This window comes from Prionailurus viverrinus, chromosome B2 (genome assembly GCF_022837055.1).
Source record: "Prionailurus viverrinus isolate Anna chromosome B2, UM_Priviv_1.0, whole genome shotgun sequence".
In the NCBI taxonomy this organism is placed as follows: domain Eukaryota; kingdom Metazoa; phylum Chordata; class Mammalia; order Carnivora; family Felidae; genus Prionailurus; species Prionailurus viverrinus.
The window spans coordinates 100,334,527-100,351,836 of NC_062565.1; the positions used below are offsets into that span (position 1 = coordinate 100,334,527).

Consider the following 17,310-nt stretch of genomic DNA (forward strand, 5'->3'; position numbering starts at 1 on the left):
TCCGGGCCACTGGCGTAACTCGCGTAACCGCGCTGTGCACGTGTGTTCTCCGGGTTCGTGTTGCGGTAGCCATGGACGCTTTGGATCGAGTTGTGTAAGTGCGCTGGGTCCCTTCTCTGGGGGACGTTGGGGAATGGGACTCGTGTGGTGGGGACGAGTGAAAAAACGTCCTCTTCGCCTGGGCTACTCCTCTCGTTCCTCCCGCTGTTTCGCTTGTGGTGGGTCGATGCATCCGCTAGCCTAAGTCTCTAGTAGTGCAGCTCGCTGGGCGATGAAGTGCCGGGAAGCCCACTGGTGGGAGCTGCCAGGCGGTAACACGGAGGTGTTCGCCGCTTTTATTCTAGCCAGTTAGAAAAGTCCTGGTTTCCCGAGAAGCGTGAGGAAGGTGGTCGAATGAATGGTTACGAGCACAAGGCCTCGGAATCTGACAAATGTAGGTGACAGTTCGGGCGCGGTCACAAAACTTTGTGACTTTAGGCCATTTAATCCCCCTAAACCTCAGTTTACTTTGTATAATAGCGTTCGTAATACTCGTACTTCATTGAACTATGAAGATTACTGGCGAGAACGTATGTACGTAAAGCCTTTGCTACAGCACGTAGAAATGTTCGTTAGTTTTTTTGTTCCCTTGAGTTGATGTTTGTTTTAAATGCGTTCAGAAAATATTTATTGGTCTTCTGAATAGTCTTGCTGTTATTTCTTGGGATTTGCCTGGATTAACATCTAATCAAAACAAATTCGTTTTTTAGTCATTAATTCAGAGAATTTTGTGCATCTGCTATGTATCCCTCTAGGTATGGGGACTGCAAAGATGAGTAAGACTATGATCTGATTGGGGAACAAACAGCTGATACAACATAGAAGATGTTATTTGCATTAGTTGATGAGTGAGAAGTAATAAACCACATGAAATATAGAGCACTGTTTTTTGCCATAAGACATACTAAATATTTTTTGATTTAATAAATAATGTGTATCTTTATCAAACAGTAAGTGATTGGAAGCTTTATTTATATTGCTTAACACTTTGTCTGCAGGAGAATTTTTAAACTCTGCTTGATAAATGAAGTGTGTGTATATTGCGTTTTTCTTTTCCTGCTCAAAGTGTCCACAGGACTGAAAGGAGGATGGTGGGTCGTAGTTATTTAAGAGAGGAGGAATTCTTTCAGTAGATGGCCAAGAACTGTTGGAAAAGCAAGATATAGTGGAAGCAGAACAGAATTTCTCTGAACAGAATTGTATAAAACCATTCTACTCCTGCTGTCACATCATAAAGTCAGAATAATGAATTTGTTTTCCCTTCATATTTTGCACAGTGGTCGAGATGAGTTTTTAAATTTTGCTCGTTTTGAAGATTGGCTTACTTGCAAGTTGTGTGACCTTGGCCAAATTACCTCTCTGGCTTCAGTTGCCTCATCTGTAAAATGAAGATAATAATTTTACCTGTGTGGTAGGGTCTTGGTGAAGATAAGCCTTAGTAAGGTAACTCTATAAAAGTGTCAGTCATTGTTATTCCCCGTTGGCGGCAATAATGTTTGACTTTTTCAGCTGTGATGTTGGAGTGGGATAGTGTATACTTCCCGGTAGGTCTACAACCTGTAGGAAAGATAGACAATGAGTAGCCTCCCTGTGTTTGGTAACTGCCCACAGATTGATCACTAGTTGGTGTGCAATGCTTTGTGTTAGGGTAAGAGTGCTGTTTGCTCTAAGGCTGAAGGAAAAATGATGGAATAAAAATAGCAACAGTCTTCATTGAGTTTTTTTTTTTTAATGAAAGGTTTAGAGAAAAAACAGTAATAAAGGAATGTTGGTGATATTAAAAAAATGAAAGCCTTAAAAAAAAAATCAAAAGCTAATAAAGTTAACACTTACTTAATAGTAATAGCTGAATACCTTTTGTTAATATCTCCCTAAAAAGTGAGATTTTTGTTTAGTGGTGGAATCCTAACTGATAAATGTTATGTAATATTTGTTGATTTTTAAGAATTTGCATGTTAGTAAAGTCATGATTTTGTACTATGAGGAAAATGTTTTAAGTTGTTACAAATTGTGATTTTCCAAACAGAAAGCCAAAAACGAAACGAGCCAAGAGATTCCTTGAGAAGAGAGAACCGAAACTTAGTGAAAATGTTAAAAATGCTATGCTGATTAAAGGGGGAAATGCAAATTTGCTGGTGACACAAGTACTTAGAGATGTGGTATGTATATAATAATTTTTTTATTTTTATTTTTGAAAGATTTTATTTTTTAAGTAATCTCTACACCCATTGTGGGGCTCGAACTTACAACCCTGAGATCAGGAGTAGCACACTTTACTGACTGAGCTAGTCAGATGTCCCTATACACTTATTTTTTAAATGGTATTGGAATCATTTTAGGAAATTTTCAGCATACAAGTTTGGGCTGCTGGATAGGTGGATAAGTTTGCCTTGCCTTAGAAAAAAGCTCAAGTTGGAGATAATTTGCCATGGCAAGACACTATCCACTGGTTTTCCTTAAAGCAACTACTGTTGTTCCTTTTGTAAATTTGAACTGATTTCAATGACTGGACTTTGGTTTACCCACATTTAAGGAACATCTCTAGTTTGTAAAGTGAAATAACTGCATATCACTATCTGTTTATTCCGTCAGCAACGCCAAGCACTGCGCTAGGTGCTGAGGATTAAGAGTTACATAAGACACGTCTGTCCCTTCAGTGAGCTTAATGAGGGAGACAGGCAAATAAGAAATTATAACACTGAATTAACTGCTGTGCTGGAGGCATGTAGAGGCTAGGATAGGAGGCAGTTAAAATCCCATAGGGGTAGCCATACGCAGAATGGGCTTCCCAGAGGAGACACTTCATTTTGAAGGAGGAGGAGAGGAAGAGAAGCAGAAAGTCTTCCAAGGTTGAGGAATAAACTTGTGCAAAAGGGAACGTGAAGGAGCATATGATGTGTTTGGGGAACTGTAAATAATTGGGGATGGCTAAAGGAACGTGGGCTTGATGGAGCTAGAAGAACATGCAGGGATCAGGTAGCAACACGGAGTTTGAGCTTTGTTGTAAAAGATCTGAGGAACCACTGAAAGATTGGAGGTGGCAGGTAGGATCAGTCCTTTTAATCAGTTTGACCAGGGAAAACTGAGAGCAAATGTAGCAACTGATTCAGCCATTGTTTTCAGCCGGGTAATGAGTATCTGGAATGTGGTGGTGCCAGTGAAAATGAGAGATCATCAGAGAGACTAGATGATGAGGGTAGAAGAGTTTGGGCATGAGTAAGAAGTATGAACTTCCCAGGTTTCTGGGTTGGGTTTTTGATAAGTGATAATGGCAAGTAGAGAATATATCATGTGGAACAGGTTTGAAGAGAAAAGTAATATGTTCAGTTCAGGGCCTATAATATAAGTGATGAAGTTAAAAGCTTTATGTTTTTCCTACCTCTGTAGCCTCATGTCTAGCCCTTTGTGTGACACACAGTAGGTGCTCAGTAAATATTTAATCAGTGAATGAAAGGCATAGTCCATGGAGATACCTAGTAAGTGGCTGATTATTTAGGCCTTGGATACAACAGATAGATTCTTTGAGTTAAATCAACTAAATAATTGATTTTTAAACTTGACTAAATTGTTGACGTTTGTTAAACACAATAGTCAGTTCAGATAGCTGAATAATCTAATACATGCTCATCCTTCTCAGTGTCATTGTGTTGATAGGATTCTGGCCCTGTATTTAAGTAAGTTCCAAGAATAGCACAATGTTACAGGTTATTACAGTAGTTAGCATTCATATTGATGAATGATTCTTGAGTTGTCACTGTGCTAGTGTGCATTACACCAAGGCAGGGAAATATTTGGTCAAGAATTACCAAAAAGTTTTCCTACTGAAGGGGTGCCTGGCAGGCTCGGTCAGAAGAACATGTGACTCTTGATCTTAGGGTCATGAATTCAAGCCCCAGTTTGGGTGTAGAGATTACTAAAACAAATAAATAAACTTAAAAAAAGAAAAAAAAAGTTTTAGTACTTAAAAGATAGGTTTTACTGCTGGATTTCCTTTATCAGCTCTGACAGTCATTTTCCTTTTTCATTGTTTCCCTCATTTACTCCTTTCCCTAATGTAAGGTAATGCCTTAGATCTTTGTTATTCCTTATAGTAGAGCAGAACTGATCATACTGGTAACAACTGATTATTAGTGGATGAGTGGAAAGAAATAAGAAAAAGATGAAAAGAGGGCTGAACGACAGGAACTTAAAACAATTTTTTTTTAATGTTTATGTTTGAGAGAGAGATACGGCGTGAGCGAGGGAGGGGCAGCGAGGGAGGCACAGAATCTGACACAGGCTTCAGGCTTCGAGCTGTCAGCACAGAGCCCGACACGGGGCTTGAACTCGCCAACTGTGAGATCATAACCTGAGCTGAAGCTGGACACTCAACCAACTGAGCCACCATGCGCCTCGACAGGAATTTTTTAAAGGGCTGAATTTAAAAACTCTAGTTCTTATTGTCCTCATTGTAACTGTTTCTCAGCTCTCTCATCTCCAGATAACATTATTTCAATTTTGTCAGCTTTTCTTGATAGGTTTTATTTATTTATTAAAAAAATGTTTTTAATGTTTATTTATTTTTGAGAGCGAGAGAGACAGAACTCGAGCAGGGGAGGGGCAGAGAGAGAGGGAGGCACAGAATCCGAAGCAGGCTCCAGGCTCTGAGCTGTCAGCACAAAGCCTGACATGGGGCTGGCTCAAACCCACGACCCATGAGATCATGACCTGAGCCAAAGTCAGACGCTTAACTGACTGAGCCATCTAGGTGCCCCGATAGGATTTGTTTTTATCTGCTTTCTTTTGCTTTTCTTTCTACTCTCAAATTGTTTTCCTGGAAAGAATAGAATAGGTAGAATTTAAACATATGAAAGAAATCATTTAAGTTGGATAGATTTTTGAAAGGGCATAGAAACTTTTTTTTTTTTTTTGAGAGACAGGGCACAAGTGAATGAAGGGCAGGGGGGTAGAGAGAGAGAATCTGGGGGGTGGGCAGAGAGACGGAAAGAGAGAGAGAAGTGGGGCTCATGTTTTTACCTGAAGTGGGGCTTGTGTTCACATCAAGTGGGGGCTTGAGCTCACCTGATGTGGGACTGGAACTCCTGAACTGTGAGATCATGACCTGAGTCAAAGTCAGATGCTTAATCGACTGAGCCACCCAGGTGCTCAGGGCATAGAAACTTTTAATTGGGAAAGTGTAGTCTAAGTCAGAATATTAAGCTTATGTTACAGGTTTAGATAAGTGATCCAAAGAGAGCCAAGCAGAAGACCTCAGAATAGGATTCAGGGACCAGGTAATCTTGTATAATGACTGATACAATACAATTTAATTTTTATCTCTGCTTTTCAGAATGTAATTTATTTTGAAAACTAAATTATGTTTTACAGTATGCATTGAAAAAACCATATGGCGTTCTGTATAAAAAGTAAGTAGTGATTTATTTTAACTCCTATTATTCTGTTATAAAAGTAATAATTACTTTATGGGAGATTTAGAAAAATACTTTGTTTAAGAAATATGACAGGGGCGCCTGGGTGGCTCATTTGTTTAAGCAACCAACTCTTGGTTTCAGCTCAGGCCATGATCTCTCTCTCTCTCTCTCTCTCTCTCTCTCTTTCTTTCTCTCTCTCTCTTCCCCCCTCCCCCCTCTCTCTCCCCCTCATCTCTCCCCCCCTCCTTCCTCCTCTCTCTCCCCCCCTTCTTCTCTCTCTCTCTCTTTGCCCCTCCCCGCTCATGGGCACTGTCTCCCTCTCTGTCTCAAAACAAACATTAAAAAAAAAAAAAAGAAAATGACAGTTCCTTAAATACAGCTATTAACATTATTTATTTTATCTATTTATGTTTTTATTTAAATTTTTGAACATTTATTATTTGAGAGAGAGCGCATGCATGTGCACACATGCATGTGAGCAGGGGACGGGCAGAGAAAGGAAGAGAGAGAGAGCGTGCATCCCAAGCAGGCTCCTCAGTATCAGCATGGCCTGACTTGGGGCTTGAACTAATGAATTGTGAGATCATGACCTGAGCCAAAATCAAGAATTGGATACCTAATTGAGCCACCCTGGAGCCCCTATTTTTTTATTTTTTATCATTAGTATTTTTAAAACTTATTTCTTTCTAGTTTGTGTTTTCATGTGTATTGAATATTCTTACATGGTTGTAATCTTATCATATGTATATTATTTTGAGTGATTATAGATTTAAAGAAAAGTTGCAGAAATAGTAGAGTTCTCATATACCCTTCATCCAGCTTCTCTTAATGTTATGTTTTATGTAACCATAGTACAATTATCAAAAGTAAGAAATGAACATTGGTACAATAATGTTTTAACTGCACTATAGACTTGACTTGTTTCACCAGTTTTTCCAATAATATCCTTTTTCTCTTCCAGGATCCTATATTGCATTTAGTTGTCATGTCTCCTTACTCTTCCATTTGTGACAGTTCCTCAGTCCTTCCCTTTTTGATGACTTTGACGTTTTTGATGAGTACTTGTTAATTATTTTGTAAAATATACCTCAGTTTGTATTTGTTTTACATTTCTCATTAATAGATTGAGCCTTATGTGTTTTTGGCAAGGGTACCACAAAAGTGATGTGCTTTTCTCAATAAATGATACCAGGGAGTACAGGATGTCTTATGTTGGTAGCATTAACCTCAGTTAAAGTGATGTCTGCTTGGTTTCTCCACTATAAATTTACTATTTTTCCCTTTGTAACTAGTAAATGTTTGGAGGAAATATTTGGAGACTGTGCAAACACTGTGCAAATAATCCTCTTTCTCCTCACACTTTTGCTTATTAATTTTAGCATGCATCAGTGACTGTTGTCTACATAGGGGATTACTCTTGGTGTTCTAATGGTTTTCTGTCTCATTCCTTCTACATTTATTAATTGGAATTTTGTAAGGAAAATCTCTCCTCTATTGAATTACTCATTTATATTAGTGTGGACTTACAGATACTTATTATATTCTTTGAGTTATAATCCAATGCTGTCACTATTTTGTTGCTCAAATTGTTATACCTTTTGCCATTAAGATCTCTTTCAGGGTGGCTCCTATGTTCTTTCAACATGCCCCTTGTGTTTAAGTCCTCCTTTTTGGTGCCACACGATGCTCCAAGCTCATCTTGTATTTTAAAGCTCTGGAATCAATCCCTCCTCTGTGGAGCCCTGTTTCCATATATCGGGGGCTGGTAATTTAGAAAACAGAGATCTGGGCACAAAAGTATGCTTAGTTGCTACGAAAGTGTCATTGTCTCTAGATCCTCTTAGCAGACAGACCTTGAAAATAAGTATTATGCATGTTAACCCATGCATACATGTACATCTAATTTAATTTTATGTATTTAAAAAACTCTTGAGTTCATACTGATACTTCCTAAAAAAATCATGAGTCTTAATACTACTTCCAATTCTAGTCCAGTGCCACAGACTTCATTCCAGCCTTTCTTCTTTTCTTATTTGTAACTTTGCTTCTTCTGACAGTAAGAAACCTGATTGATAATATGTTTATTGATTTGTAGGTTTCTAGTACGTGCATACTTTCAGAATGTCTAACCCTGTGAGAAACAAAATTACTAACTAAAGTATAGAATGTGTGTACAGGTCTTTGTCTTTAGCCTTAGGGTGTCCAGTTCAAACACTGTTTTCAAATGTAACTTAGGTTGGGTTTTTTTCTGCCTCTTTAATGTGATTGTATTATTACTTTATTTATTTATTTTTAAAATTTTTTTTTAATGTTTTATTTATTTTTGAGACAGGGAGAGACAGAGCATGAACAGGGGAGGGTCAGAGAGAGGGAGACACAGACTCTGAAACAGGCTCCAGGCTCTGAGCTGTCAGCACAGAGCCCGACGCGGGGCTCGAACTCACAGAACGCGAGATCATGATGACCTGAGCCAAAGTCGGCCGCTTAACCAACTGAGCCACCCAGGCGCCCCGATTGTGTTATTACTTTATTTTATTTTTTTTTTAAAAAAAAATTTTTTTTAACGTTTATTTATTTTTGAGACAGAGAGAGACACAGCATGAATGGGGGAGGGGCAGAGAGAGAGGGAGACACAGAATCGGAAGCAGGCTCCGGGCTCCGAGCCATCAGCCCAGAGCCCGGCGCGGGGCTCGAACTCGCGGACCTCAAGATCGTGACCTGAGCTGAAGTCGGACGCCTAACCGACTGAGCCACCCAGGCGCCCCTGTGTTATTACTTTAAACTACACTTAGGGTCATTTATTAGATTGTATTCTATTTTGAGTTTTTCTCCACTTTTCTCTCGGTTGTTGTTTGAATTTAAGTATGTAAAATTTAGTCTTTGTGGTGTACAGTTTTATGAGTTTTTAAAAATGCATTGAGCTGTGTCTGCCACATGATATGGAAACAGTCATGATACAGACACAGTATCATCATCCTAAAAATTTCTTTGTGCAGTGCTCTTGAGGGCCACTGTTTCCCCTCCCCCCCTGTAACCAGTGAACTGTTTGCTATCCTTATAGTTTTTCCTTTTTTAGCATGTTACATAAATGGAATCATACAACACATAGCCTCAGAGTCTATCTTCTTTCTTTAGCAAAATGATAAAATATTATCTGTGTTTTTGCCATACATTACATTAAAAAAAAAAATTTTTTTTTAAACGTTTATTTAGTATTGAGAGACAGACACAGAGCATGAGCAGAGGAGGGACTGAGAGATGGAGAGACACAGAATCTGAAGCAGGCTCCAGGCTCTGAGCTGTCAGCACAGAGCCCAGCGTGGGGCTTGAACCCACAAACCGCTAGATCATGACCTGAGCCGAAGTCAGACGCTTAACCGACTGAGCCACACAGGCGCCCCAACATACATTACATTTTATATCAAGCCTTTTTCATTTATATTATAAACATTTTTCTTAAAAAAATTTTTTTTTTAAATGTTTATGTGTTTTTGAGAGAGATGGAGAGAGAGTGCGAGCAGGGGAGGGGCAGAGAGAGATGGAGACACAGAATATGACGACAGGCTCCAGGCTCTGAGTTGTCAACACAGAGCCCAACATGAGGCTCGAACTCACAAACCGTGAGATTGTGTCCTGAGCAGAAGTCGGATGCTTAACTCACTGAGCCACCCAGGCGCCCCTAAAATTTTTCTATTAGTAGGTGATCCTTTAGGTATTCTTTTTTTTTTTTTTTTTAATATTTATATTTGAGAGAGAGAGAGAAAGAGAGCGTGCAAAAATGGGGGAGGGACAGAGAGAGAGAGAGGGAGACAGAGGATTCATTACAGGTTCTGTGCTGGCAGCTCAGAGCCTGATGTTAGGGCTTGAACTCACGAACGTTAAGATCATAACCTGAGCCAAAGTTGGACACTTAACGGACTGAGCCACCCAGGTGCCCTAGGTATTATTTTCATTGCCAATATAATATCTATTAAATGGTTATACTAAAATTCATTTATAGCTTACCTTAATTTTATGGTTTTTCTTTTTTGCTATTCTTATAAATTTTAGCAATTTTATTGCTAAAAATGTAGCTTTTTCTTTTTTGCTATTCTTATAAATTATGCTAAAATGGCCATTTTTACACAAATGAATTATCCTTTTGAATTAATTCCTATGTGAGATTTCTAGACATGAGATTACTTCATGCCCAATAAAGCATATTAATTACCGCTTTTTGGAAAGGTTGTCCTTTTAGCAGAGTGCAATATACAAGTTTCATAGACCATTACCCACTTTTTGTTTATGTTTTTAAGCTAAGAAGTCAAAATCATACTTTGTTTAACTTGCATTTTCCATGTTTTCAGCAGGTCATATTTGCTTATTTGTGATTTATAGTTAGCTGATGGTTGTTAATCATAAATGCTGCAGTAGTTTTCTTAGTTTGTTTGCCTTGCATCTTTAAAAATAATACTCTTTTTGGGGTGCCTGGGTGGCTTAGTTGAGCGTCCGACTTCGGCTCAGGTCATGATCTCGTGGTTTGTGAGTTCGGCCTGCGTCGGGCTCTGTGCTGACAGGTCAGAGACTGGAGCCTGCTTCAGATTCTGTGTCTCCCTTTCTCTCTGCCCCTCCGCCACTGACACTCCGTCTCTCTCTCCTTCAAAAATAAATAAACATAAAAAAAAATTCTTTTTTTACTGATTATAAAAGTAATACATGCTACTCTTAGATAATTGGGATAATAGAATAATCACCCATAGCACTATGTACATTCTGACATGTTTTCCCTGGGTATATACATATTTTAATTGGTCTTATTTGAGTATGGTTGACATACAGTGTTACATTAGTTTCAGTGTAAAACATAGTGATTTGACAAGTGTCTCCATTATGCTGTGCTCATCATAGGTGTAGCTACCATCTGCCATTATTATGTTATTGTCTATATTCTTTATGCTGTGTCTTTTATTCCCATGACTTATTGATTCCATAACTGGAAGCCTGTATCTCCCATTCCCTTCACCCATTTTCACATGTGTACAGATATTTTCATGTCTGTATGTTTATTTTATTCTTTGAACAAAGTTAAGATCATGTACATAGATTTTGCTTCATAAAAATTATGAACTATTTTATGGAAACTTCATTTACATGATGAGAAATCAGAGATTATAAGTGAACACATACAGTTTCTTATGTTTTACCAGAATTTCTTTATGCATATTTAAGCAAAGAAAAATATACGTATTTCTCTCCCTTTTGCATGAAAGATAGCATGTTCTACTCCAGCTCCCCTACTAGTGTTCTTGGTCCAATACACCATTTATTTCTTTCTCTCCTGGATTACTGTGATAGCTTCTTGCTAATTCTTTTCTCTCTTGCCATAACTACATTCCCTTTTCACATAGTGGACAGAATAGTCCTTTAAAAAGAAAATTTGAGGGGTGCCTGAGTGGCTCAGTCAGTTGAGCATCCAACTCTTGATTTTGGCTCAGGTCATGATCCCAGCGTCGTGGGATTGAGCCCTGCATCTGGCCCTGTGCTGAGCGGGGAGCCTGGTAGAGATTCTCTAAAATAAAAAAAATTTAAAAACGATTATGATTTTAAAAAAGTAGTAAAAAGAAAATTTGAGTTCAGTCATGTCACTCTCCTGCCTGAAACTCTTTAGTGCTTCCTGTTACTATATTAATATTTACATTCCTTACCTTGACCAACAAGGCCTTACCTTGACCAACATAATCTGGGCCATGCCTACATCTTTGACCTCATGCCCCACCATTTTCCCTTTGCATGCTAAGCTTCGGTGATACTTGCCTTCTTTCCATTTCTTGAATAGTCTAAGCTTGTTTCCATCTCAGAATCTTTGCTTATTGTGTTCCTTCTTCCTAGAATACCCTTAGCCTCAAAACTTTAAAAAAAAAAAATGTTTATTTATTTTGAGAGAGAGAGTGTGAGTGTGAGTAGGGGAGGGGCAGAAAGAGAGAGAGAGAATCCCAAGCAGGCTCTAGGCTGAGTGGGGCTCAAACCCACAAACCATGAGATTATGACCCGAGCCAAAATCAAGAGTCAGACGCTTAACTGACTGAGCCACCCAGGCACCTCAGCCTCAAAACTTTTCAATGGCTTATTCCTTATCTATCACATCTCAGCTCAAATAGTCATTTTCCACTGTTCATAACTAACACAATACCCTATTTTATTTTTGTCACTACAGTTAATTACTGTTTGAAATTTTTATTTTTCCACTAGAATGTAGGCTGTATGAAAGCAAAGATCTTGTTTGTTTCCTAGTATCCTTAGCGCATACAACAGTGAGTGACACATAATAGGCACTAAATACATATTTGAATGAATGAATATCCCTCTAACTTTATTTTTGATCATCTACAAAATTATCTTTTTTAAATATATTACTTAATTGTTATGGGTGAATTGCTAATTAAGATTATTAAAATTAAGGTAATCTTTTAAAAATATTTTTAGGAAAAACATTACAAGACCATTTGAGGATCAGACATCATTGGTGAGTACAAGAAACTCTGATTTAAGACAGCATATACATGATTGGACTAATTACTGTTCCTTTAGTAATTTGTGATGTTTTGAATTCGAAATCATCCTATATGAGGGAATTTTGATGTAAAGTGAAAGTGCAGTAAGATTTATTAACTTAATTTTTAAAGTTTATTTATTTTGGGGGGCAGGGTGGAAGGGCAGAGTGAGCAGGAGAGCGAGAGAGTCCCAGGCAGGCTCCCCACTGTCAGCACAGAGCCCGATGCAGGGCTGGAACTCCCGAATCAGGAGGTCATGACTTGAGTCAAAGTCAGATGGTTAACCAACTGAGTCATCCAGGCGCCCCTGTTTGTTTATTTTTGAAGTAAGACTTTCATACTTTTAAAACTATGACTAAAGTTTAAAGTTTATTTTGAGAGAGAGGAGAGAGCATGTGCATGTGTGCACGAGCAGGGGAGGGGCAGAGAGAGAAGGAGAGAGAAAATGCCAAGCAGGCTTCTTCGCTGTCAGCGCTGAGCCGGATGTGGGGCTCAGTCCTATGAACTGAGATCATGACCTGAGCCAAAAGCAAGAGTTGGACATTTAACCAACTGAGCCACCCAGGTGCCCCCAGAATACAGTTCGTAAAGTTCTTATATTTATGCATTAATTGGGATTTCTTTGGTTTTATAGGAATTCTTTTCAAAGAAGTCAGATTGCTCTTTATTCATGTTTGGCTCCCATAATAAGAAGCGGCCAAATAATCTAGTAATAGGTAAATATAATTTACTTTCCTAATGTTTGTGTTTACAGTCTGTTTTGTGACTCAGATTAATTGATGGTGTTGAGATTTCAGGAGTAACAAGTAAGCTCTAAGCTGGTTTTTAAAAATTTTTCTTGTGCCTTTGAATGAAATTTTTAATCTATCAGACTGCAGGTAGAGAATAGGCATGTAAAAATACTACTTTACCAAAAGTTGCCAATATTTTTCTAATATAAAATATATGTATCTTAAATCAGTGTTAGAGAAAAAAACAGTAGCATACCTGCCCACATAAATTAACCCTTCACCAGTAAGAATTGACATTTAATTTGGTATCGTCATTGGCTTAGGCAACAACCCCTTTTACTTCTTATGGGCCTTTATTTACTCTTCTATAAAATAAGGGAGTTTGGTTAAACGATTTCCAAGATCCTTTCAGGGCCAAGATTGCAACACTGTATTCTAGGTAGAGTTGAAAGTTTAAGAAAGAAGGGGACATGTTTGGTGGGGTATAAGGAGAAAAAATAAAAGGGAGATAATAACATTTTGGACATGCAAATTAAGTGGGTACATATAAGGTGGCTCTTTGGGAAAAATAAATGTTTAAAAGAAAATGTATTTTCCTTCTAGGTCGTATGTATGACTTCCACGTGCTCGATATGATCGAATTAGGTATTGAGAAGTTTGTCTCTCTAAAAGACATCAAGGTACGATACTAATCATAAAAATAAAAACATTTTGTAATGTTGTTCTTGGGCAATAGTGACATCTTGTGGTGAAGAGTACTATTACAGTTTGTAGCTTAACTTTGTTTTTATTCTAGTGTGCTCTGAGATAAAAGTAAATTTCATTTTATCTTTATGTTTTTGAGTGTCACTACTTTATTTTGGTGTAGAGACAGGAAGCTGGCAAATACACTGTATTTAAAATTTTTTGTTCCTTTTCATGCTGTGGAAACTCCCTCATTTTATTTTTACTTTAAAAAGAGATATAAACATATAACACATATTTGGATCTTCTGGCAGTTAGATTTAGAGTGGTTTTTAACTCTAGGCTCATAGTTTAAATGCTATCCTCTCCCTCAATTGTCACAGTACCTATTTTATGGAACCTCAGAAATACTGGAGTTTTCTGGGGCATCTGGGTGGCTTAGTCAGTTAAGTGTCTGACTTTGGCTGAGGTCATGGTCTCGCAGTCCATGGGTTCGAGCCCCGCGTCGGGCTCTGTGCTGACAGCTCGGAACCTGGAGCTGGCTTCAGGTTCTGTCTTCCTCTCTCTCTGCTCCTCCCCCACTGGTACTCTGTCTCTTTCTCAAAAATAATAAACATTACAAAAATTTTTTTAAATAAATACCAGAGTTTGAAAGCGAGCCTTGTTCTAAACCTACGATACTTTGGCTGGTCCTACAGTATTTTGGCTGCTGGCCACCAAAATGCTAGTTCAGTCTTTCCCTTCAGGACTTGCATCTTTGTATCTCCTTTGTTTGCATGGGATTATTAAATAGAAAGTAGTAAATAGGCAAGAAAACTGTCCTAGTTTAGCTCCTGGGTCCAAACTGGGCTTCTGTTCCCTCAGAACTCTACTTTAGCAGAATCTGTTCCATCAAATGTTCCATCAAGTAATTATTTTCTTTAGATTTCATTGCTACCCTGTGTAAGGCTAAAATTACTTTTCCTATTGGATAAAGTTGGAGATTGAGGCCCAGGGGAATTCCATTGGTGATCTGGAGTCATACATATAGAACTTAGAAAGAAAGGATATTGAAGTTTGCAGTGGAAAGTTACATAATTGTTCTTGTTTATGGGTCTTTGAAGGTCATGGTGTAGTTGAAAGAATTGTAAAATGTGTCAATGACTCCTTTTCCTAGTCTCCCCTAAAAAGAGGACATGCCTTCCAAGTTTGTTGTGTGTTTGCAAAAAGGCTCTTCCCAGATGTTACTTAGCTACACCAGCTTCTTCAGGTACAGGGTAGAACAGTGGCCTGAGATTGGATTTCGAGACAACAATTGGATTGAAGGCCTGTGTTGGCCATTTAGATGACTTTTGTGACCTGATAAATTACTTGCCTGACCTTCAGATTGCAATCAAGTATTAAATAGGTATAATAATATCAAATGAGATAATATATGTGAAAATGTTTATCAGCGAAGATAATGTTTTGGAAGGTGTTTGTTAAAGTATGTAAACTGTGATGCCTTGTTATGGTGGAAGCTATCATTTTATTACAGTTTGTCTTTAGGGCAGTGTATGAATCCTTGGAGAGGAGCAGCATATCTGGCTTGGTCACCAGGTAGTGGGTGTGAGCACTGGTTGATGCACGCATGCTAGCCCTCGGTAGCTTCTATAACCACCAGGTCACAAGACCATTATCGTTTGTCAGGTCTCACGCTTAACAAGCACCATTTAAATTGAATACTAAATTTTCACTCATGGAGCATATCCATAACTATAATAATCACTAATTGATGACCATATGCTTACATTGGCAGTCCCTACCTACACTGTTAGCCAGAGCTTCACTTTTACCTCGTTATTCCATTACAACTTGTTTTTAGTTTGTTTTGGAATTGCATGTCTGTTATACTTTCTCTTCATATTTATTTCTTTTCTGCGTCTACCTCCTTATTTTTAAGACCTCTTCGCCAGATGTTTCTTTTCTCACTTGCCTACTTTTATTGCCAAGCCAAGCCTCATCCTCCTGTTTACTCTTAAGTGAGAAGTGATTCAGTTCTAACAGGAAATTGAATGATTATTCTGGGAGCTTATTTTCTAAGATGTGGCCAAACTTTTAGGGATGGTTGTTTTACATAAAATAAGCCTTAATGGATGAAATGATTAAAATTTAAGGCCAATGTTGTTGTTTTTTAAATTTTTATTTACTTTTTCCAATGGTTTTATTTTAGATAGGAAAAGATACATTGCAGGTGCCTTGGAGTATTTTATTGGAAAGTTTGTTTATAATTTATAAGACATTTCTGGGGTGTCTGGGTGGCTCAGTTGGTTAAGCGTCTGCCTTTGGCTCAGGTCATGATCTCACGGTTCATGAGTTTGAGCCCCACATCGGGCTCTCTGTGGTCAGCACAGAGCCTGCTTCACATCCTCTGTCCCTCACTTTCTTTGCCCCTCCCCCCACTCCCTCTTTCTCTCTCTCTCAGAAATAAATACACTTAAAGAAAAGAGTTATTTCCTTTCTTTCCCTTTGTTTTAAAAAAAACTTAATTCAGAAATTTAGTTCAAGGACATTACACAATTATAATGTTTTTAGTATACTATATGACAGTACTTATGTAATATTTTGAATTTTTAGTGCCTTTTAGATAATTCAAATAAAGCTCATCTGTTGTAGTTTCTTCTAGTTCTGGGTTTACACATTGTGAAAAATATCAGTGACCTACGTGTTAAATACTGTTTCACGTAACTTGTTCAGTTACATATATATATATTTCAAAAAAAATTTTTTTTAATGTTTATTTATTTTTGACAGAGAGAGACAGAGCATGAGCAGGGGAGGGACAGAGAGAGAGGGAGACACAGAATCGGAAGCAGGCTCCAGACTCTGAGCTGTCAGCACAGAGCCTGATGCGGGGCTCGAACTCACAGACCGCGAGATCATGACCTGAGCCGAAGTCAGATGCTCAACCGACTGAGCCACCCAGGCGCCCCATTGTTCATTTATATTTTTATGATGTGTGTACTGGGTCATGACGTAACATATTTTTTATAATGCATTGTGGTCAGGATGTTGCTTCACTTTCTCTTACCTTCTGTGTACTTTCTTTTTTTAAAATATTTATTTTTTTTGAGAGAGGGAGAGACAGAGTTAGCAGGGGAGGGGCAGAGAGAGAGAGAGAAAAGGAGACACAGAATCTGAAGCAGGCTCCAGCTTCTGAGCTGTCCACACAGAGCCTGATGTGGGGCTCGAATCCACAAACCATTAGATCGTGACCTAAACTGAAGTCTGGCGCTTAAACAACTGAGCCACCCAGTGCCCCATTACCTTCTGTATACTTAAATAGCCTCCATAGACCTAGGGGTAGCAGCAGCAGGGTCAGGGAGGCACAGATGGAACATGGAAGAGTCATTGGGTCTGGAAGGTCCATTCAGGCCCTAGAGGCACAGATCTTAGGTACACCTCCTAAGTAGAGACAGTTAAGGTTCAGAGTTAGGAAGCAGAGACTGTCAACAAGAGTGAACAGGAAGAGGCAACAGGTGACCTCTGGTCCTAGGGCAGAGGATATTTGTTTTCTTGTCCTGTTTTTTGTTTGTTTGTTGGTTTGTTTCTAGATGTGTACAGTCCTTGATTGATACCAAAATAGAGGTGCTAGAATCAATGGGAGGCTCAGACTAACACTTGTTCACTGTCATAAATTAATCATTCAGTTAAAGAGTTCTATTAGATTTTTTTCTTTTATTTTGGTGGCTTTTAAAGGTTATTATTATTCACATCACATTCTTCTTTGTATGGAAAATCCAGAACTGGACAAAATACTTTTTTTAGTGAGAGCCTCAACCATGCTGAGTAAGGATTGCCCATACTTTCTATAGCTTGTATAAAATTCTCTTGTTTCCCATGTTACTGTGGAGTTGGTAGTTTAATCTAGCTTTCATTTAAATACTGTTTATGTGA

The 17,310-nt window shown here is 38.4% G+C and overlaps 1 protein-coding gene across 1 annotated transcript in view; it reads left to right on the forward strand.

The window, feature by feature from the left end:
• The window catches only part of RPF2 (ribosome production factor 2 homolog), a 33,565-nt gene continuing 16,255 nt past the window's right edge, over positions 1 to 17,310 (forward strand). The window contains exons 1-6 of the mRNA XM_047860282.1: positions 1 to 94; positions 2,066 to 2,198; positions 5,407 to 5,444; positions 11,913 to 11,952; positions 12,615 to 12,696; positions 13,315 to 13,391. Of these exons, the coding sequence (XP_047716238.1) occupies positions 72 to 94; positions 2,066 to 2,198; positions 5,407 to 5,444; positions 11,913 to 11,952; positions 12,615 to 12,696; positions 13,315 to 13,391 (393 nt within the window). The 5' untranslated portion in view covers positions 1 to 71. The remainder of the gene's footprint in view (positions 95 to 2,065; positions 2,199 to 5,406; positions 5,445 to 11,912; positions 11,953 to 12,614; positions 12,697 to 13,314; positions 13,392 to 17,310) is intronic.